The following is a 21,051-nucleotide window of genomic DNA, read 5'->3' as shown; positions in this document are numbered from 1 at the left end:
TGTTTGGGGGTCAGATTCCCAGCCCTGACTTTGCCACGTGGCCATGAAGGGCCAGGGATTCTCAGAGCAAAATACAGCTTTCAAAACAGTTGTGGCTTCTGTTTGGATCTTTTCTGTTGCCCGAGTGGCCCCCCCGCCCTCCCCCCCCCCCCAGCCCCAGGAGCTCAGTTTTGGGGAGCTCAAAGGAGGGCTGGTGGGAAGAAGCCCCATTCAGTGGCACCTTTACCTGCCACACAAATGCCTTTTTTCCCTAATTGAATTAAATACAGTGGTTGTTTTGTTTGATACCACATGAAAATTCAAACGTATTTGGTTCTGGTGTGTTTTCCGGGGGGCTGTGTGGCCGTGGTCTGGTGGATCTTGTTCCTAATGTTTCGCCCACATCTGTGGCCGGCATCTTAAGAGGTGAAGCCTTAGGAACAAGATGTACCAGACCACGGCCACACAGCCCCCCGGAAAGCCCACCACAACCAGTTGAATCCGACCGTGAAAACCCTCGACGATACATTTTAAAAGTAGCTTCAGCAGCCCGTGTCATCCCAGCTCAGGGACCGTGGCCGTGTGGCTGATGTCTGGCTCCAACAGTCCCTTCCTGGCAGTTAATGTGTGGCTTTGCCCACCGGGCTCAGCCAGAATTCCACAGGGCCCCCAGGATCAAAAAGGTGAGGGGACCCCACACTGAAGAACACGGCATCTTGAAGGATCACGCACAGAGTCTCTTTCCTTTGCTGCTGAGTCATGAGGACAGGCTCAACATGAGAGGTGGGGTGGGGGACACGAGGGGTCCGGTGGTGCTTCTTGCTCCCCCCCCCCCCCCAGTCACACCCGCAACACTTTCGCTGTCCCTGCAGCCAGACGCTTGGAGAGTCTACGTCCCCAAAGGAACCACCATCACCCGCAAGAAGACCTTCAAGGAGATAGCCAAGTAGGCCTTTCTGGGGGCCAGGGCAGAGGTGGTTGTGGGTGAGGCAGTCACGGGTGGGTGGGGGGTGGCGGGGGCTTGGGGAGGGGGAGGACACCATTCTCGGGCCTGGTTTCCACGCCTTGGAGAGAGAAGCAGCCCAGCCTCTGCACGCCCTCATTTTGGGCCACATTCGCAGTGGGCTGCACAGCCCCAAGATCTTCTCTGTTGATGACAGGCCTCGATGCCTGCTTCTTTGCCCCCCTCCCCCCCCAGCCACCCCAATGCTTGAGGGCACCAGCCCCCCTGAGAACAAGAACCCAGAAGGGAGGGGGGCAAGGTGGCCCCTGCCCTTTCAGTGAGGGTGTGATGGCTCTACCAAGCTCAGACTTCTGGTCTCCCTTGAGGAATCGGTTGGTCACTGTGCCACTGGGAGGGGGCCATACTGGATGACCTCTGAGGGGCCACCAAGAATCTGTCTAGGACTGTGGCGGGACTGATGCGGGCCAGTTCCTGCCACCTGGCTGGCGCTCCATGTTCTTGCAGAGAAGTTGGGCAGCAGCTCCGTGGTTGCCGGCCCTCCCTGCCTTGGTAGGTTCCGGTGGGTGAGGTGGCCCTGGCTGAGTGCCTCGCTCTTCACCAGCGGGCGGAGACAGACCTGGCCCCTCCCCACGAGGAGCTTACTGGGGGGGCAGAGAGACCCACAAGGGAAGACCCAGATTTCATTCCAGTGCCGTGGCCTTAGTCCAGTCATGCGCCCAAAGCTGCCCAGGGATTGGAAGGAGGTGGACACAGGCCTCGTGCCCGAGGGGCAGCTGGGCAGGGCCAAGAACAGTGGAGCTGGAAGGGAGCAAAGGGGGCACTCGCTTCTCTCTCTCCCCCCTCCGCCTTCTGCAGTGCGGTCAAGATCACAGCTAAGCTGATGGGTGACGTGATGGCCCGCCGTGTCAAGGCCACCATCCTGTATGCCACAGAGACGGGCAAATCCCGCGCCTACGCCCAGAGCCTGGAGCAGCTCTTCAAGTTTGCTTTTGATCCCAAGGTGGGGCGGGGCGGGGCCTGGGGTGCCTGCAACCCCCTCCTCGGAGCCTGGCCTGGCCTGCCTGTCTGGCACACGTGGCCTCTCGGGGCAGGGCCCAGGCCGGCTCTCTTGCCTGGCAGGCCACAGTGACCGGTGCACCCCCTGCCCCCCAGGTGCTGTGCATGGAGGAATATGATGTGGTTTCCCTGGAGCATGAGACACTCGTCCTCGTGGTGACCAGCACCTTTGGAAACGGGGACCCCCCAGAGAACGGAGAGGTGAGGTTCTGCAGAGAGCGTGTGGAGGGGGAGGAATAGCAATTGGAAACCTGTACTCAGTTGGTCTGGGGGACTGGCAGTCCCGTGGAGGCGTCTTCACGGTGCACAGCAGCAAGTGTGGCCTCTCTGAGCAAGCGCCGCATGCCCCCCTGCCCTGGCCACGTGGGCAGGAGGGGGGAGTCCCTGCCTCTCTGCTGAGGCTCAGCCCATCCTCACTCGTCTGTCTTTCCAGAACTTTGCCAAAGCCTTGATGGAGATGACCTGTCCCTTTCTGGGCAGCCCCGAGCCAGAGCAGTTCAAGTGAGTTCCCGCCCCCCCCTTTGCTTTCTCTGTCTCCTTCCTCGGCTCCTGATCCCCCACCCCACCCACCCCCCGGCCTAAAGGGAGCCCTTGCAAGACCCGGAGGAGAAAGTGCCAGGATTTTCTTCTGCTGCAAACAGGCAGGTGGGAGGGGGGGCGGGGCAGAGCTGCCTGGCCTAACCTTGTCCCAGAGGCAAGTTGGAGGAGCTTGCTTGTTATCTCTCCTAGCAAGAGTAAAAGACTAAATTTAGTTGCAATTAAATTAGCAATAACTCTATCTTTTTTAGTTTAATTACCTGTGAACTCCTGTAGTTTCATCCTGGCCAGCTGGGAAATTGCCGTAAAGTCATACAAACAACATATAAACATATGTGCTTAGGAAGAGTACCTGTAACTTAATCAAAGACCCACCGGGATCTGGGGTGAGGTCTTGGACCCTTAAGGCAATAAACGGACTCTGAAGTATTGCTTAGTAGCGTTTATTGATGAGATATCAAAGCACCATACTTGGCGCAGCCAGTTCTGACAAAGCCGGTGTTCACAGACCCCTTCATCCCCTGTAGAGAACCCCCCCCCCTCCTGTTTTCACAGGAGTTGGTGAAAAACAGCCTTTGGCACCCCAAGGTTGGCGGCAGATAGCGAGAGAAAGCCACCTGGCTTCCTGCCCCACGAGACAGCGGATGTGACACAGTTCCTGTGGGCCAGGAGGGCCAGGGGGAAGCCTAGTTTTTTTGGGTTTTGTTGGTGACCCCTGTGATGCACACTGGATGGGAGGGCAGCGCGTGTGGAATGGAGGCAAGACCAGATGCATGAATGGACTCCATTTTACGACAGAAAGAAGGGGCAGAGAGAGACCACCTGATCTAATTCAGGGGCCTGGCACCAGTTTAGAGACAGATGTCACTGCATGGGCAAGGCGCCTTGTTTAGAACAAGAACTGAAGTACTGATTTGGTTAGCTGAACACATCGGAAATCAAACAGTTCCTTGAAAAGAGCTGCATCTGATTGGCCGGCTTCAGTATGTGTCATGCTGCACTCTTCTCTCTTCTCTTACCGTATATCTGATGATGAACACTTAGCCAATTGCCGTGCAGGACGCTCCCACGCCCAAGCCCTGTGCACCCTGTATCCCCATGGACCCACGCCCTGCCCTGCCCGGCCTGGCCCTCCCAAACCTGCCTGCTCTGCCACCACCCTGAGGGTTCCCCCACCTCGGCCTTCCCACCACCCCCAGAAGCCAAGCCGGACCGGCTCCTGTGGCCGTAATCGTGCCTTCCTGCTGGACCCACCAAAAGCCAGCCCTTCCCCACACTCCAACACCTGCCTCCCCACCAATCCAGCCAGCCCCGTCTGCGGCCCTGGCCTTCGGACTCCCATCCTGGCCCAAGCAACCCACCTGTGAGGCCCGAGGGCAGCTCCCAGCCAACCAGCCAGCGCGAATGGTGAGTTGTGGGGGGGGCGGGGGGGAGAGAACCGCCAGGAGGGGGCTGGGAGAGGGCGGCCGTCCCAGACAGTGACCCTGGTCTGGCCCTCCCCACTCCCTTGCTCTCCCTTTCCCAGCCTGTATGCAACAAGCCCCAGCAGAGGGGTTTCAGTGTGCTGCCCCACTCCCCACTCCACCTTCCCCCAACCCAATCCTCACCTTTCAGCCCCCCTCACCCCAAGCCTCACCTTGACACCTACCCCCTGCCCAAAGCCACGCCTTCCCACCCACCCCATTCCACCCAAGCCCAACTCTCCTCATTCAACCCGCCCCCACCCCAACTCTTTCCTTTCTACCTTCCCCCCAAACAACCCCACCCCCACCCCCTGACACCGCAGCCAGACTCCTGCCATCCCAGACGTGGAGCCAGATGAGTGGGAAGCCATGTGCCAGGAGGAGGGAGGTGACCGTGGCCCCGGTAAAGCACACACACACCCCACCCCCAATATCCAGCATCTGCCAGATTTAGACTTGACTCAGTATCATTCTAAGTGGATTTGCACCCTTCTTAGTTCATGGACGACAGAGGATTTTGAAGGCATCAGCGGGGCCCAGGAGGGTTTTGTGTGGGTCAGTCGGCCGTGGGGGAAACAGGCCAAAGGAAGGTGCAAGAAGCGGGAAGGAACCAGGAGGTGGTTCTGAAGGAAGAGAAAAAATCCCCAAAGAAATCAGCTGCCTCTTCTTGAGATGGAAGCGGCGCCCCAGGACGAGGAATCAGGCCAACCGGCTGGATTGCTTAGAACTCTCTGTCCCCCGTGGCCCATCTAGCGGGGATCTGCAAGCCTCTTGGAGCAGCCGCCTGCTGCTTCCCAGGCCCTGACCCACCCACCTTGTAGGGCTGCCCCATCTCTGCCCTTCTCTTTCTCTCTTCCCCAGGAGCTACAAGATGCGCTTCAACAGCATCTCTCAGACTGACCAGTTGGTGGCTGCTTGGCGGAGGAAGCGCAGAAAGTCCAGCAACACAGACAGTGCGGGGTCCCTGGGCACCCTTCGGTAGGGCCGCTGGGGAGGTGGACAATCTGGGGGGGGGGGGGAGCTGGGAGTGGGGTCTGTGAGCTGCAAACCCAGACTGTTGACTCCATGGTTTGTACGGGAGCAAGGATGTCTCCAGCCACACACAGACGACACAAAACAGGCCCTGATCCAACACAGAGCAGGGCGAGGTGGTCACTTTGCAATCGCTGTGTCTTCCAGAGCTGAACGGCACCAGGATGGGACACTCGAGGCTCCTCTGGAGGACCTCCTTCCGGGTCTGCTGGGACCTGCTCTAAAGCCGGGGGGGGGGGTTGGGGGGGAGATCTGCCAACAGGTCTGTAAGAGAGGCCCTCCTCCCCTCCCGGCCTGGTCTTCTTTACACGCGCACACACACACACACACACAGGGGCACCCAAGAGCCGGGGGGGGGGGGGACGAGCTTATAGGGCTCACTGCCACAAGATGCAAAGATGACCGCTGATTTGGCTTCAGGTTTGCACCCCATGGTCAGCAGCCTGTCTCTGGGCTTCCTTGTTTGAGTCACCCCATCTCTCATGTTCGGTCTTCGCTTTTCCTTGCTGCCCTCAACGTTTCCTGGCATTGCTGTCTTTTCACTCGTGGGTCTGACCCAGCCGGGGTCTTCTGAGGTCCTCATCAGGGGAAGGTCTCGGCTTCTGCCCCCTGTGGTTGGGTCCTGCGGGAGGTGGGCTGGACCCTCCCTGGTCTGACCCAGCAGGGCTTTTCTGACACCTCCACTGCAGGGCCCACTTGGCTCCACTCCCCATGGGACACTAACAACCACCACCACCACCACCCCGGCAGTGTCCTGCCCACTCCTCTTAGCTCCAGCCTTTCTAGGCATCTCCCCTCCCTGCTCGTCTTTTTCTACAGGGTCTTTAAAGGGTCTTGCTCTGAATGGTGGCCAGGGGAGCCGTCTGCCCAGGTGGCTGTTTCTGGACACTGCCTTCCATTTATCTTCATCAAAGGACTTATTCTGCAGTTAGAGAGAGAGAGAGAGATTGAGAGAGAGATTACATCTAAATATAGAGGCGCTGGCCAGGACAGGTGGAGCAGAGGCGTCCAGGATTCTCAAGAAAGTGGAAGGAAGTTGAAGCTACCAGCACTTTTGTGGCCACATGCTGGCGTGCGTGTGTGTGTGTGTGAGAGAGAGAGAGAGAGGTGGCGTGCAAGGGAGGAAAGGAGAGAGGGAAGGAAGGAAGGAAGGAAGGAAGGAAGGAAGGAAGGAAGGAAGGAAGGAAGGAAGGAAGGAAGGAAGGAAGGAAGGAAGGAAGGAAGGAAGGAAGGAAGGAAGGAAGGAAGGAAGGAAGGAAGGAAGGAAGGAAGGAAGATCCAGATGACATGGGCTGACATTAATGTCTGTTCTTAGGAGGCATGCGGTCTGTGGGGACTTAATCAGGGGCAGGAGAGGCTGTGTTTTCAGAGGGGTTTTGTCCTTTTACTGATGGTTGTGGCCATGGTCTGGTGGATCTTGTTCCTAACGTTTCACGTGCATCTGTGGCTGGCGTCTTCAGAGGTGTAGCCCAGAGAGAAGTCTGTAACACACTGTGTCCAGTGACACACTTCTCTCTGTGATACACCTCTGAAGATGCCAGCCACAGGTGCAGGTGAAACGTTAGGAACAAGATCTACCAGACCACGGCCACGCAGCCTGGAAAACCCACAACCACCAGTTGAGTCGGGCCATGAAAGCCTTTGACAAGACCTTGTCCTTTTAGTTTGTCTTGTTGGGTTGTTCTCTGGAAAGGCCACGTTAGGCAAAGCCAAGGCAGGAGTCGGCCACCGTTGAAGGCTCACGGGTGCGCAAGGGAGAGCCCAGCTCCTGCCTACCGGACTCTGCTGAAGGTGGTGGGCGGGGCTCCCCCTCCATTTTATTCCCAACATCCTTTTGAGGTAGGTTAGACCGAGAGAGAGAAAGTGAGAGGCTGCCTGAGGTCACCCGGGTTGCCCAGATCGGGCTTTACCCACAAGACCGTGCTCTCCCCCAGAGCCACCCATCCCTGAATGGCAGGACCTGCTGGGTTTGGGTCAGCCCCACACCTGTGGGGAGATGGGGATTCCACTTCCATTCTCCTGCTGCCCGTCCTTCCAGGTTCTCCGTCTTTGGACTTGGCTCTCGTGCCTACCCACACTTCTGTGCCTTTGCCCACGCCGTGGACACCCGCCTGGAGGAGCTGGGGGGCGAGCGGATCCTGCCCATGGGCGAGGGGGACGAGCTCTGTGCCCAGGAGGAATCCTTCCGCACCTGGGCCAAGAACGTCTTCAAGGTGGGGTGTCGGGGAGGGGAGGGGAGGGGAGGGGTGTGCGTGGAAACGGGAAGCAAGACGAGAGCTGGTCACGTTGCCTTGCGGAGGTAGAGGACCTACTTGGCAGGCAGAAGGCTCTGGGTTCAAATGCTGGCAGCCCCTCCAGTTAAGACCAGGATCATGCACTGGCAGAACCTCAGACCCGCAGAGCTGCTGCCGTGCAGAGGAGACCTCGACAGACTTCGGGGGCGGGGCTCCGTGGAAGGCGGCTTCCCTGTCTGTTGGGTCTGAGTCAGAAGTTATGGGGTTGGGGGGTCCTCCGTGCCTGGCCCTCCGAGAGTCACTGCTCCAGGCCCTTTAAAGCCTCTCTAATAGCTCAGCCAACCTGAGGGTTTGGGAATGAAGCACCCCCAGTGGGTGGCTGGGGGAGGGGAGGGGGCCCAAGGGATTCCTGTGCTCCAGGAGGGTTGGGGGGCACTGGCAAGCACAGAGGCAGATCTGGGCAGAGGCACAGGGGCTGTGGCTGGTTTGTTGAGAGGACTCCAGGGGAGGTGGCACCCTTCTGCATCATCTGCGGTTGCTGCCCCAGCTCCCCTCACCCACCCCCCGCACTGTTTCTTTCCTCCTGGTGTGACTCTATTTGCCCAGAATGGGGTGTGCAGCTGCACTGCGATCCTGTGTGACTTTGCCAGAGTAGCTGGGGGGGGGGGGGGAGGGTGGCCATAAGGAGGGCTCTGGGGGGGGGGGTGTGCAGTGGCCTTTCGCCCAGCCTGGAGGACCCTGGCTTCAAAGGAACCGCTTCTAACCAGGGGGAGGTCTTGAGGCCAGCATGGGGGGCTGCTGCCACCTGGTGGCCAAAGGCTCACACTGCTTCCTGGGGGGCCAAGGCAGGGACGAAACTGCTGGGATGCTCCCCTGCCCCGCCCACTCGTTCTTTGGCCCCTCACGCTGATATTGGAGCTATATGTGAGAGGGGGCTTCCACTCCCCCCCCCCCGAAGACCTTAAGGTTCAGCCAGTGCCGCCTGCCCGCCTTCAGGGGTGTTGCTCCAAAGATACGTTAGGCCCCTCCCCACCCACCCACCCACCCACCCACCCTCTTCTTTTCCCACAGGCTGCCTGCGAGACCTTTTGTGCCGGGGACAACGCTGAGGCGGCCGCCAAGGAGGTCTTCACCACCCGCTGCAGCTGGATTCGCAGCCAGTACCGCTTGTCTGTCCACGCAAGCCCCCCAGACCTGCTTTCAGGTGTGTGAAGCATTGGGCTTGCGCTGGGGGTGCCGTGGGGGGGGCCCTCCTCTCGCCTCTGGGACCCTGACAGTCAGCTGCAAGGCAGTACCTCCTGGAGACCTTCTCGGCTGGCCGGAGGGCTGCATCTTCTAGTTCACAGGTGTCAAACTCCAAAGAAAATGTTGACAGAGAGAAATTTTTCTCTCTTTCTCACAATACTAGAACCAGGGGGCATCCATTGAAAATGCTGGGGGGAAGAATTAGGACTAATAAAAGGAAACACTTATTCACGCAACGTGTGATTGGTGTTTGGAATATGCTGCCACAGGAGGGGGTGATGGCCACTAACCTGGATAGCTTTCAAAGGGGCTTGGACAGATTTATGGAGGAGAAGTCGATCTCTGGCTACCAATCTTGATCCTCTTTGATCTGAGATTGCAAATGCCTTAGCAGACCAGGTGATCGGGAGCAACAGCCGCAGAAGGCCATTGCGTTCACATCCTACATGTGAGTTCCCAAAGGCACCTGGTGGGCCACTGCGAGTAGCAGAGAGCTGGACTAGATGGACTTTGGTCTGATCCAGCTGGCTTGTTCTTATGTTCTAAACTCACGGCCCTCCAGATGTTCATGAACTACAATTCCCATCAGCCCTTGTCAGTATTGCCAGTGCTCATGTTGGGAGGGACTGATGGGAATTGTAGTTCATGAACATCTGGAGGGCCACGAGTTTGACACCCCTGTTCTAGTTCGTGGGTGGTGACTCACCTGTGCCTCAGAAGCTCCAGTTCTAAGTACTTGGGATGGGGGCTGGGGGGGGGGGGGGGGGCTCGGTGATGAGGGAAATGCAGTCTGCACTCAGCCCTAGAGGGGGGAAATGAGGTCTGTGTCTCAGCTTATACACAGTGATGGGATCCAAAAATTGTAATAACAGGTTCCGATGGTGGTGGGATTCAAACAGTGGAGCCGCCGCACACACGCACCTCCGGCCCCTATTGGGCAGGGAGGTTGCTTTAGTAACCCCTTCTCGGCACTCAGAAAAAAAATAGTAACCACTTCTAGAGAAGTGGTGAGAACTGGTTGGATCCCACCTCTGCTTATACGCCTATCCCCATGAATCATCCCCTTTTGGGAAAAGCGAAAATCAAGAGGTCCCTCTCAACCAGTCATCTGGATTCCCACCCACCCACCCACCCCCATCTCCTGCCAGGTTTGTCACACGTCCACAAGCGCAAAGTGGTTCCATGTCGGCTGCTGTCCGTCCGGAATCTGCAGAGCCCGGAATCCAGGTGAGAGCTCTCAAGGGAATCCTGACCCTCCCTGGAGGTAAGAAAAGGGGTCTACCGTTCTTGGAGTTTACCGCACAGAGAAGCAACTAACACACTAATTAAAAAGGTAAAAGGTAAGTGTTTATTAGGGGGTACGTTTAGGATAGGAGAGAGGGAACGCTTGCATGTGGCTGTCCTGCTAGCTAGGAAGAATCTCTGCAGCTGACATCCGAGAAGATGCAGGATATTAGTGCTGAGAGTATCAGTCTAAGGACAGACAAGAGGTGATGCAAAAGGACGGAGAGGTCACTAACTTTAGAGCCCTCTCCAACTGACCACTTGCTGCCTCCTGCTGGGTCTTCATCCCAGTTCCTTTGCACATGACACCTACTGCATCCAAGGACTGTCATCACAGCAGAGGAGCTATCAGCTCACTCAGGGGCGGGAGGGGGAGGGGGTGCTTCTTGGCCTCAGTCTGCCTCTCCAGCCAACACTCAGATGCCTTCTACCTTACGGGGCAGAGGGCTCAGTCTTTCTGCCGTCAAGAGGCAGGCTTCCAGTTGCTCTGGCTTCAGACTGTTCTTTGTTTTCTCAGCCAGCCCCTCCTGACCAAGTGGAAGCCAGGTTGAATATTTGGGTAAAAATTAAGACAGAAACAACAGTCCTCTTATTGTGGGGACTGTTACAGTCCCCCAAGGCAGACTGATGGCTTGGCTGATGCCTTCCTGGAACGGATGACCCAATTTTCACAAAGGACAGATGTAGTAGTAATGGGAGATTTGAATTATCCTGATATTTGTGGGAAGACAAACTCTTCCAAGACTAGAAAGTCTAACAAATTCCTCACTTCCCTTGCAGACAGTTTCACGGTCCAGAAAGTGGAAGAGGCATCAAGGGAATCCACTATTTTAGATCTCCTAACAAACAACGATGGGGTGGAAGGGGTGGGATCCTTAGGGGGGAGTGACCACGCTCTCCTGGAATTTGTTGTACAGCAGAAAGGAGAAACCGATTGTGGTCGGACACTCTTCCAATTCCATATCAGTGGCATGTCTCAAATTGTTAATGTTCCTCCCTGCAATTTTCACTCTACCTTCCTCATCGGGTTGTGGTGGGTTTTCTGGGGGGCTGTCTGGCCGTGGTCTGGTGGACCTTGTTCCTAATGTTTCACCTGCATCTGTGGCCGGCATCTTCAGAGGTGTATCACAGAGTGTATCTCCCGACTGAGTGCCCGAGTTCTGTGCCTTGCTGCCCCTGACGGCTCCCTTTCTCCCCACGCAGCCGATCCACCATTCTTGTCAAGTTGCTCACGGGGGACCAGCCGGAGCTGCAGTACCAGCCGGGCGACCACGTGGGCATCTTCCCTGCCAATCGCACGGAGCTGGTCGAGGGGCTCTTGGAGCGCGTTGAGGATCCGCCCCCTGCCAGAGAAACTATTGCCGTGGAGACCTTGGAGGTGGAATCCGACGGTGGGTGCCTGGCTGCTCTGCAGCTCCCCTGGAGAAACAGGCGGGGTGGAAGGGATTGTGGCTGTCTGGTTGGGCTGCAGATTCCGAGGCCTCCAGCAGAGAGGACATCCCTCGAAGACTGTACTGACTGCCCCCCCCCCCCCAGCTGCTCTGGCTTCCCCACAGGAGGGAGGGAGCTGGCCTTCTGCACATCAGGGGAACGAGCAGCATAACTCCCTGTGCGGTTGATTCCGTGGCGACTGGGTTGAAGCCACAGGAGGCTGACCTTTGCTTCTGTGCCTCTCCTTGTGTGAGGAGCTATCATGGGGGGTTGGGGGGTTGGAAGGGTGAGTGGAAATTTCAGTGCCAGGCCTGGAGCTGGTGGGCAAAACGGCCTTCTGGGAAGCCGATGATTTGATAAACTGTCCCTTGAGAAGAATTTTATCTCGGCATTCCAGCGGGTGGGAGCGCCTGCAGATTAGAGGGGGCTTTCATCTGGGAGCTGCCGTGTTAACTAATTTTGTTGTGCCCGGCGGCCCGGATGATGCCCTTCTGGTCCCCTTGGAGCAAGGCACACAAGCACCCCCCACCCCCCCGAGCAGCTTAAATATGGGGTAGCTGCAGGAGGGCGGATCTGGGCATCCGTCCAAGATGGGGAGCCCTTTCTTGGATGCAAAACAATATGCTCCAGTAGATTCTTGCAGAGGTGCTTGCTGCCCGCACCCAGCACCCTTTCCTTCTCCTTTCTCCCGGGTTGTCTCAACCCAACACCCCGCCACTCTGTGGGTGGAATCATTGCTAAATGGGGGCGGGTCCCTCTGTCCGGCTGCTCAGTCTCCAGCTCCTCCCCCAGGTCCAAGGCGCTCATGGGTCCCCGAAGGCCGCTTGCCCCCCTGCACGCTGCAGCAGGCGCTCACCTTCTTCCTGGACATCACGACCCCGCCCAGCCCCCAGCTGCTGCAGATTCTAGCCACCCTGGCCGAAGACCCTCCCGAGCGGAAGCAGCTGCAGCAGCTCAGCCAGGTAGGCGGGGGGGGGGTGAGGGAGGGGCCTCTTTGCACTGGGCAGTGGTGGGCAGAGGGCTGCAGCTGGGGCCTGGTGGGCTGGACAGACAGACGTGACCTCCTCCGCTCCTTCAAAGGAGGGAGTTGCATAGTGGTGGCAAACCTTTGGCACTCCAGATGTTATGGACTACAATTCCCATCAGCCCCTGGCAGGGGCTGATGGGAATTGTATTCCATAACATCTGGAGTGCCAAAGGGTTTGCCACCACGGTGCTAGAGGCTCTCCTGCAATGGCAGCACAGACACGCACACACCTCGGAGTAAGGCTCTCACGGGAGGAGTTCATGCGCACAAGAAGGGAGCGAGAGGCTGAGTGGAGGCTGGGGGCCACTGCGCATGCGTGCTACTGGGAGCTGATGAAATGGAGGGCTGGCCAGTGAATGAGCCCCCACTGAGCCATTCTCAAGCCCAGTCAGTGTGTCTGGCTCTTCTTTCTGTGGGACGGGGTGGGGGGTGGGGGGTGTGAGGGCGCTGCTGCTGTGTCCCCCATAAAGAAAACTGAGGAGAAGAGAAGAACAACACTTGGGTCCCCATCAGGGAGAAAGACAGGATATACCGTGTTTCCCCGAAAATAAGACAATGTCTTATATTAATTTCTGCTCCCCAAGATGGATAGCTTTAAAAGGGGCTTGGACAGATTTGTGAAGTCGATTTATGGCTACCAATCTTGATCCTCTTTGATCTGAGATTGCAAATGCCTTAGCAGACCAGGTGCTCAGGAGCAGCAGCAGCAGCAGAAGGCCCTTGCTTTCACATCCTGCACGTGAGCTCCCAAAGTCACCTGGCGGGCCACTGCGAGTAGCAGAGAGCTGGACTAGATGGACTCTGGTCTGATCCAGCTGGCTTGTTCTTATGTTCTTATGTTCTTAAGATGCGCTATGTCTTATTTTCAGGGGATGTCTTATTTTTCCGCTCCACAGCTGCATGCTCCGGTGTTCTGTTCGCCGGGCGTGCTTCCAAACAAAAACTTTGCTACGTCTTACTTTCGGGGGGATGCTTTATATTTAGCACTTCAGCAAAACCTCTACTAAGTCTTATTTTTGGGGAAACGGGGTAGATACAATATTTTAAAAGGCAGAAAATCCAGAGAGAAAGAGAGCGGGTGGGGGAGTAACCAGGAGGACTGGGTTTGATTCCCCGTTCCTCTACATGAGCAGCAGACTGTTATCTGGACACCCGGGTTCAATTCCCCGCTCCTCCACATGAAGCCTGCTTGGGCCAGTCACAGAACACTCTCAGCCCCGCCAACCACACAAGGTGTCTGTTGTAGGGAGAGGAAGGGAAGGAATTTGTCAGCTGCTTTGAGACTCTTTATGGTTGAGAAAAGTGGGATATAAATCCAAACTCTTCTTCCTCTGGAACTCTCTCCCACTGGAAGTCACACCTTTTTCTCCTTTCCTCAGGGAGGCAGTCTGCCGAGGGTCTCTGCTGCTCTTGGGGCAGGCGTGTGTCGTGCTGCCTCTCAGAGGGGTCGTTGTGGTTTCAGGGGCCGTGTTGGACTCTTTGCTTTTATGTCGGGTGCTTTGGGGAGGGGCGGGGGAGCCACAACGCAGAGGAGTGAATCCACTGACTCCTTTCCACCCAGGATTCCCGTCTCTACGAGGAGTGGAAATGGTTCCGATGCCCCACAATGGTGGAGCTGCTGGAGGACTTCCCCTCGGTCGCCCTGCCGGCTTCGCTGCTCCTGACCCAGCTGCCTCTGCTACAGCCGCGCTATTACTCCATCAGCTCTGCGCCGGCTGCCCACCCAGGGCAGATCCACCTCACGGTCGCAGTGCTCAACTACCGCAGCAAAGGTGACAGCGGCTGCTCTGGCTGCAAGGGCGGGGGTGGGGGAAGGGACGGGTATCAAGCACGCAGGTGAATGGGGGGGGGGGGCTGCAGGCAGTTAGGAAAAACTGCAGAGATCCCAAGGGCCATCAAGTCCAACCCCTTGCATTGCAGAGGGTTGGACTTGATGGCCCTTGGGGTCTCTTCCAACTCTGTGATTCTGTGATCCTAAAAGCTGCAACATGCTGGGAGGGATCAGGCTGTTCCCGGTGGCCGAGAGACACGGGCGGCCCAGAGGCACCCCTCATCTGCAAATAGTCAGCAATGCATTGCCCCAAAGGTCCTGCAATAGAAACACTGATGATTCTTAGAACAATCATCAGCACTGTCAGCGTGTGTGCAAAAACTCCATTCTTTTTGAAAACAAAATGACCTATAACAACACTAACAGTGTGACTATCATAAAAAATCCAATGCAATGTGTCAGAATGCAACATCCACAGAGATGCTGGAACTGACTACTATGGAGCTGCCGAAAGCCCAAGGCCAAGCGAGCAGAGCGTGGAGGAAGATCTGGGGCGGGGCGGGCTGGGAGCACCCCCCCCTCTCCTCATGTTGCTTGTCTCCCACTCCCCCACAGATGGGAAGGGTCCCCTGCACCATGGAGTCTGCTCTACGTGGCTTTCACAGCTGGCACCTTGGGAGATAGTGCCAACCTTTGTCCGTGGGTAAGGAACCTGGGAACGTGAGACCGAAACCAAGGGAGAAATCTGTTGGCTGGTCTGGAGGAAAGGGGGGGCCCTGGTCTCCGGGATCTGAGAGAGAGACGTCAGCTCTTAATGTGGACTGTTCCTGTCCTGGAAACTACAATTACCAGCATGCTCCTGTGCTTGAGTTGCACCCACCAAGAGAGGTCAGCCCTTCCTGGCACTCCCAGTATGGTTGACACTTCCACTGATATTAGGAGCGATGGGAAGGATTTCACCAAAGAGACGAGCGATGCTAGAGAAGCGCCCTTCCCATCTTCTGCAGAAAACCGTGGTCAAAGGGAGCTTCTGGTTGGACAACTACAGGGTGGTGTTGCTATCTTTGCTTACCTCTGTGGTTTTCAACACATTCGGCGGCTCTCACCCAAATTACAGCTGATCTGCAGGCTGTGGAGATCAGGTCCTCTGGGGGAAGCTGACAGATTTGGAGGGCAGGCTCCTCTACGTGGTACCACATACCTGCTGAGCACCCTCCTCAAATTCTGCCCTCTGCTTGCACCCCCAGATCCACCAGATGCTGGCAACCTTAGCTTCTGTGTAGGGTAGCTCTGCCAGTAAACTTACCTGTTCTTTGCATACTATTCTGATGTAGGGAGCATTTCAGAAAGGCTGATGAATTGTTACAGAGAGAGTAAATATGGGGTTGTCGGCCCCCTCCCTGGCGATTCTTGTCTTCTTGCCCCTTGGATCAAGCCAGGGCTCACTGTGGGCTGGTGGAATTGGCTGGCATAACTCACCTGTCCAAAACAGGGATTTTCTTTGAGCTGGAACCACATTTAGCTGCCACCTCTGTTCTTACAGGTGATTTGTATGATCTGATGCTCAGTTTAAATGCTTGGGGAGCAGCTGCATCCAGGGGGTGGGGGTGGGGGTGGGGGGGTCTAAGGATACCTCCCTGGGCTAGTCATGCCAGTGTGGGATGGGTACTGGCCACACGTTCTGTATCATCTGATAAGCAGCTAGAGAGGATTTCCCATGAACAGGGATCATTTCAGGAGGGCCTTACTTCCGTCCACCCCCACCCCCAGCCCACTCTCACATACCCTTAAGTCCTTTCCCCTCTCTCCTCGCCTCAGGCTCCATGAAGTTTTTGGACTTTATCTTGGCTTCTGTGTCCAATTTTATTTTCCTGAGCTCCCAGGTAGCAGGAGGGACCGTGGGGCAGAAGTGGCCCAGTAGCCATGTGCCTAACAGGGGCCTAATCCAACCAAATCACTTAGCTCATGTGTGCACCTTTGAGCGTTGTCCCTATATCTCCGTGGCCAATTGGCCGTGCTGGCAGGGGCTGATGGGAATTGTAGTCCATAACATCTGGAGTGCCAAAGGTTCGCCACCACTGCAGTTTGTACGCACAGATTTTCCTGAATTTTTTTTAATGCAAGTAGCTTGGGGAAGCTTCCACGACTGCACATAAGCGTAAAGCGTGTTTGATTAAGTGGTTCTGTGGCGAAGCTGCGCAGAGGCACAGGCAGAAATGGCTGGGCAGAAGGGGGTGTGGAGAAAACAGCGAAACGGGAAAGCCACACCGGCCTGCCTGACTGGGAGTTACAGAAACCCACCTGTTGGCAGGTAGGCAGGGTAGATGGGGGTGCGGGATAAAGAGAAGCTGTTAGATCTCCTCCCTTCCAGCACAGCACCAGCCTGGCACAGCTGCCCTGCGAGCAAAAGCAGCAACGGCTTTGCTTGTTTGCACCCGCTGGCAGGCTGGCTCTGAGCTTCAGGAATGCCCAGCCTTGGCCCATTGGCAAGAAGTAGCCCGGTGGAGAGAGAGAGGTATAAAGCTTCTTCCCCATAGCAAAGAATAACCCCCAACACACGCACATACATGGATGCACAAGAGATCCACAGTGAAGAAGGCTCAGATAATCCGCGCTGGGAAAGGGATCCACTTGGAAAACGGTTTGAAGTGTAGCTGAAGCGAGCAGCTTTGAAGTAACTGTGAATGTGCCTCCTGTCTCGGGTACAAGGGAGGGTTTTTGTTTTAGCAGAAATACAGGTGAGGACCGTGCTCCCAAATCCAAACAGGTGTCATTATGATGCAAACGCCCTGACCAACAAGCCAAACAGGCTGCTGACGGAGCGGCAGCCGAGGCTCCCGCACGTGGCTGGGCTGAGCGTGTGGCTTCTCACGCTCGGGAGTCTCGGCTGGTCTGGATGGCACTGCGTGGGGCTGGCCGGTTTGGATTCCTGGCATGTTATTTATCCGGGCGGTGATGATCTATTTGTCAAAAACAGATCCAGGGCAGATGTGTCCAAGGAGTTGGAACGTGGGTCACGGGTGGTGTGGAAGAGCCGGGGAATAAACCAGGCTGGCTGGGCAGAAACACACGGTCGGCTCTGTCTGCCGGTTCTGGAAGGGGAGCGCAGCACTCTGGAGGCTGCAGCCACAGGAAGCACAGTGCACAACAGGTGGAGCCGCTGGCCCATCCGGCTGCACATGGGGTTGCCAATCTCCAGCCACAGCCTGGAGAAAACAGTTGCCTTGGAGTGTGGACTGTGGCATTAAGCCCTGCTGAGATTCTTCCACTCCCAAATCCCCAGGAGTTTCCCACCCTGGAGTTGGCACCCTGATTAGCCCACCAGCAGAGAACTGAGGCCTGTGCCCGCTGGCTGTGTTTCTTGCATTCTTACTGGCCTCGAGCTGCCCCCTCCCGACTAGGGCTTGTTCTCAGCCATCTTGCCAGGCAGGGGCAACACCCCGCACCCCCCCCCTGCCTCCCAGCACACGGCCCAAGGCCCCCCCGGGCGTCTGCTGCAGCTGGGCTCTCTCTGAAGTTGCAGTCAACTGAGGGTGGCCCCAGCAAGGGACTGTCAAGGCAAGCGGGAAACGGTTTGCCCTGGCCTTCCTCTGCAGAGCCATCCTTGGTGGTCTCCCGTCCAAGTACTGACAGTGAAACATAAGAGTTGTCAGGGATCTCAGAGGGTCATCTAGTCCAACCCCCTGCACAACACAGGAAATTCGCAACTACCTCTCCCCACACTCCCAGCGACCCCTGCTCTAGCCCAGATGGCAAAAACCTCCTGGACCTTTTGGGCCAACCTGACTGTGGTTCTTTGGACCATGCCACAGGCAGGCAGTCACCTGCAGGGTGCCGGGCAAGTTGGAAGCCCAGCTGAGCGGTGTCCAAAGCTCCTGTCTGGGCACCGCCCCCCCCCCCCCCCAGGCTTATGCTGCTGCCCACTCCAGGATGACGGAACTGCTCTGCCTCTCCCCCCAGGGCTCCCAACTTCCGCCTGCCCGAAGACCCGTCGGCCCCCTGCATATTGGTGGGGCCTGGCACAGGCATCGCCCCCTTCCGAAGCTTCTGGCAGCACCAGCTGTACATCTTGGAGTCTCAAGGTGGGGCAGAGGCCTGGCTTTGGGGTGGGGGGGGAGGAGGGGGGGCAGAGAATCAGCACAAGCTCCGTGGGCAGGGGGGGGAGGTTGCTGAATCCCTCCCTGCCTTATGCTGCGTGTCCTCGTAGGCGTCCTGCTGAGCGAGATGACTGTGGTGTTTGGCTGCCGCTGCTCCCACCATGACCAGATCTACAAGGAAGAGCTCCAGGAGGCGCAGCAGAAGGGGGCCATCAGCCGAGTCCTCACGGCCTTCTCCCGAGATCCAGATCACCCCAAGGTCAGGGCGGGAGGGAGCGCGACGCCCGCATTGTGGGCCTGAAGGGAGGGGGCCAAACTCGGCCTGGCAGTTGGCCACCTAGAACCTCACTCACCTGCCAAAAGTAGCCCGTTGCCACCTGTACGAGCAAGAATCCATGGGGGGGAGAGTTCAAGGCTGGCCAGCCACCTGGCACTTCCGCCCTGCTGCTTGGAGGGAGGTGGGGGGTCCCCCTCCCCTTCATCCATCAGCAAAAGAGTGGCACCCAGGGCGAGACTGGCAGATGGGGGGGGGGGTAGGGCCAGCAGTTTTCACTCCTCCAATGCCAGCCCAGCCCCACCTGCCTACAGAGGTGAATTTGCCATCAGCATGGCTTGGCTGCTCCTCCCCTTTTACACCACCTGCGCAACTGCAGCCCACCTGCCTATTTGGGGGGAATTTAGCTCCCCTTCCTTCACTGTGGGAGAATTCTCACATTTCTGCAAGCCCCCAAGCCTGCAGAAGAATACCCCCACCCCTTTCAGAGCCTGTCCAGTTTCTCCAGATAGAGCAGTCTACCTGGCGGCCGGGGTTTAACATTAGATACAGGGGCCTGCCAGGTAGGTGGGTGGGATGGAGAGAGTGAAATCACTCCTCCCCCCCTCCATCCATGCCAGGCCTGCTGCAGCTCCTGGGCTGCTCCACCACTGCTCAGCCAGCCCATGGCCTGCTGTGACTCCTGGGCTGCCAGCCCCCCCTCTCCCCCCGCCCCCCCGGTGAGCCCAGCACAGCCCCCGGTTTCTGCCGCAGCCCTCAGCCCCCACGCCCAAGGGAGCAGACGAACACCCTCGGTGTAGTTTTAAAAACCACTTCAGAGTTTTCTGCAGACTTGCGGGGGGGAGGGGGGGGAGGTCACCTGAGTTTGTAGAAAAATGTGTTTAGGTCTCTGCAGAAGGGGGCCTCCCTGGCGCCCCCACTCTGTGGCGTGTCCTTTTGTTCTCCTCACCCAGCATTTACCCCACCCCCTCCCCACCAGACTCCCCGCAGCATCTGCTGGTGTATTCCTGCTTCTTTACAGTACTGATGTGAATTCAGTCCATCCCTCTGTCCGACCACCGACCCCCATCTAATTAACAGGCACAAGCAAAACAGTTGATTTCTAGAATTGGGACCGGGTATGGCCCTTAGTCCCAGGTGTGTGCAGACTAGCTATCAATATTCAGTAAGAGGCACTCTGTCCATGTTCAGATGCACCTTGCTGCCGGCTCACACAGTCTGAGCTCAGGGTGGTCATCATGAGCTCCTAGAGCTACAGGGCCCCCCATGGCTTCTCTCCTCTCCCCCCCTCCCCCAGACCTATGTACAGGATTTGCTGAGGACGCAGCTGGCAGGTGAGGTCTGGGAGGTGCTCTGCCAGCGAGGCGGCCACATGTACATCTGTGGCGACGTCACCATGGCCACGGGGGTCCTGCAAACTGTCCAGCAGATCTTGGCCCAGAAAGGAAACATGACGCTGATCGAGGCTGGCGACAACATCAGTGAGCTCCGGGTAAGGGCTGCGGACCCCCACTGAGCCCCCCCCTTGCCTCCAGGGGAAGGCCACTGGCCAGCCTCTAGCCACATGCAAAGAGATATGAGAGGAGGTGGGGAAGACTGGCTTGGCAGTCAGATGGCCCCGAGTGCAGGAGAAAAACCCCCAGGCAGATTGGGACGATGTGAGCCACAACCAGCCCCACTCGCTGCCCATGAGAGAAGGGCGACGGCGCCAGGGCCCAGAGGAGGGGGGGGGACTGGGTTTGCCTCTCGCCCTCTGGGGGGCAAGCATGTTTTGGGCCTCCAGGAAAGGAGGGGGAATAATTTTCCTTCACATGCTGTTACCCTGAGTAGACAGGCAGGGATTGGAAGGAAAGCCCACTTGGGACACCCCGTGGGACACTGGGCAGCCTGCAGAACTGGGGGCGGGAGGGGAGAGAAGGCAGGTCCTTCTGCCCTAGATTAGCTCCAGCTCCCTCTTTGCTGCAGTCACAAGGTGTCTCTCCCAGGCTGGCTGAGAGTTTCTTCCTCAGGCTACCCAGAAAGCAGCCATGCTACAGGGCGGCCGGGGGAAGACACTGTACTCCCCGCCCCCTGCTTTTAAAAGTTGCTTGCCTCTATCCTAGGACCACAACCACTACCACGAGGACATCTTTGGCTTGACGTTCCGCACCCAGGAGGTGGCCTCACGTATTCGCAGCCAGTCCTTCTCTAAGCAGGTGCAGAAATTGGGGCAAGGCCCTGATCCATAGCTTCTTCTCTTCCCACTCTCCCTGCGCCTCAATAAAGCCTTTTGCATTTCAGCAGAACCCAAGCTATGTTCTATGGGGGGGTCGGGAGGGGGTGCAAGTTCAAGGACCTTCGAGTTGCCCTGCTCAGCTGGGAGAGCCTTTTGGGGTGAAGAGAGGCATGGGGGGCTGTACGAGGAGCCCTTGTAGAACGCAGTCCCTGCCCCAAGCCTTCAAAATCAGGAAGGAAAAAGGACTGGGGGGGGGGGGGAGCCGGCACTGCCTCCTCATGTCAAAAGCACTGATGGGGCTTTTGCAGGTCCAACTCCATTGCCAGCTGCACTTCCCCTAGTGCAGGGGTCTGCAACATGCGGCTCTTTCAGCCTTATACTGTGGCTCCACGTGGCCTGGAAGTCGGAGGGTAGCGTGGGTGTGTCCCTCCAGCCCAGCGCT

General features: G+C 57.4%; 1 protein-coding gene across 2 annotated transcripts in view; it reads left to right on the top strand.

Moving 5' to 3' along the window:
• Positions 1–20,679, top strand: part of NOS3 (nitric oxide synthase 3) — a 38,192-nt gene extending 17,513 nt beyond the window's left edge. For both annotated transcript variants that reach the window (XM_048511520.1, XM_048511521.1), the window contains 16 exons: positions 852–925; positions 1,799–1,943; positions 2,096–2,200; positions 2,433–2,500; positions 4,861–4,977; positions 7,070–7,244; positions 8,337–8,469; positions 9,659–9,737; positions 10,998–11,185; positions 12,018–12,187; positions 13,814–14,024; positions 14,639–14,726; positions 17,984–18,105; positions 18,231–18,379; positions 19,692–19,886; positions 20,497–20,679. In XM_048511520.1, coding sequence (XP_048367477.1) covers positions 852–925; positions 1,799–1,943; positions 2,096–2,200; positions 2,433–2,500; positions 4,861–4,977; positions 7,070–7,244; positions 8,337–8,469; positions 9,659–9,737; positions 10,998–11,185; positions 12,018–12,187; positions 13,814–14,024; positions 14,639–14,726; positions 17,984–18,105; positions 18,231–18,379; positions 19,692–19,886; positions 20,497–20,622 — 2,145 coding nt within the window. In that variant the 3' untranslated portion in view covers positions 20,623–20,679. The remainder of the gene's footprint in view (positions 1–851; positions 926–1,798; positions 1,944–2,095; positions 2,201–2,432; positions 2,501–4,860; positions 4,978–7,069; positions 7,245–8,336; positions 8,470–9,658; positions 9,738–10,997; positions 11,186–12,017; positions 12,188–13,813; positions 14,025–14,638; positions 14,727–17,983; positions 18,106–18,230; positions 18,380–19,691; positions 19,887–20,496) is intronic.
• The last annotated feature ends 372 nt before the right edge of the window (positions 20,680–21,051 follow it).

Source organism: Sphaerodactylus townsendi, linkage group LG11 (genome assembly GCF_021028975.2).
Source record: "Sphaerodactylus townsendi isolate TG3544 linkage group LG11, MPM_Stown_v2.3, whole genome shotgun sequence".
In the NCBI taxonomy this organism is placed as follows: Eukaryota; Metazoa; Chordata; class Lepidosauria; order Squamata; family Sphaerodactylidae; genus Sphaerodactylus; species Sphaerodactylus townsendi.
This window is presented reverse-complemented; position numbering and strand designations above follow the sequence as displayed.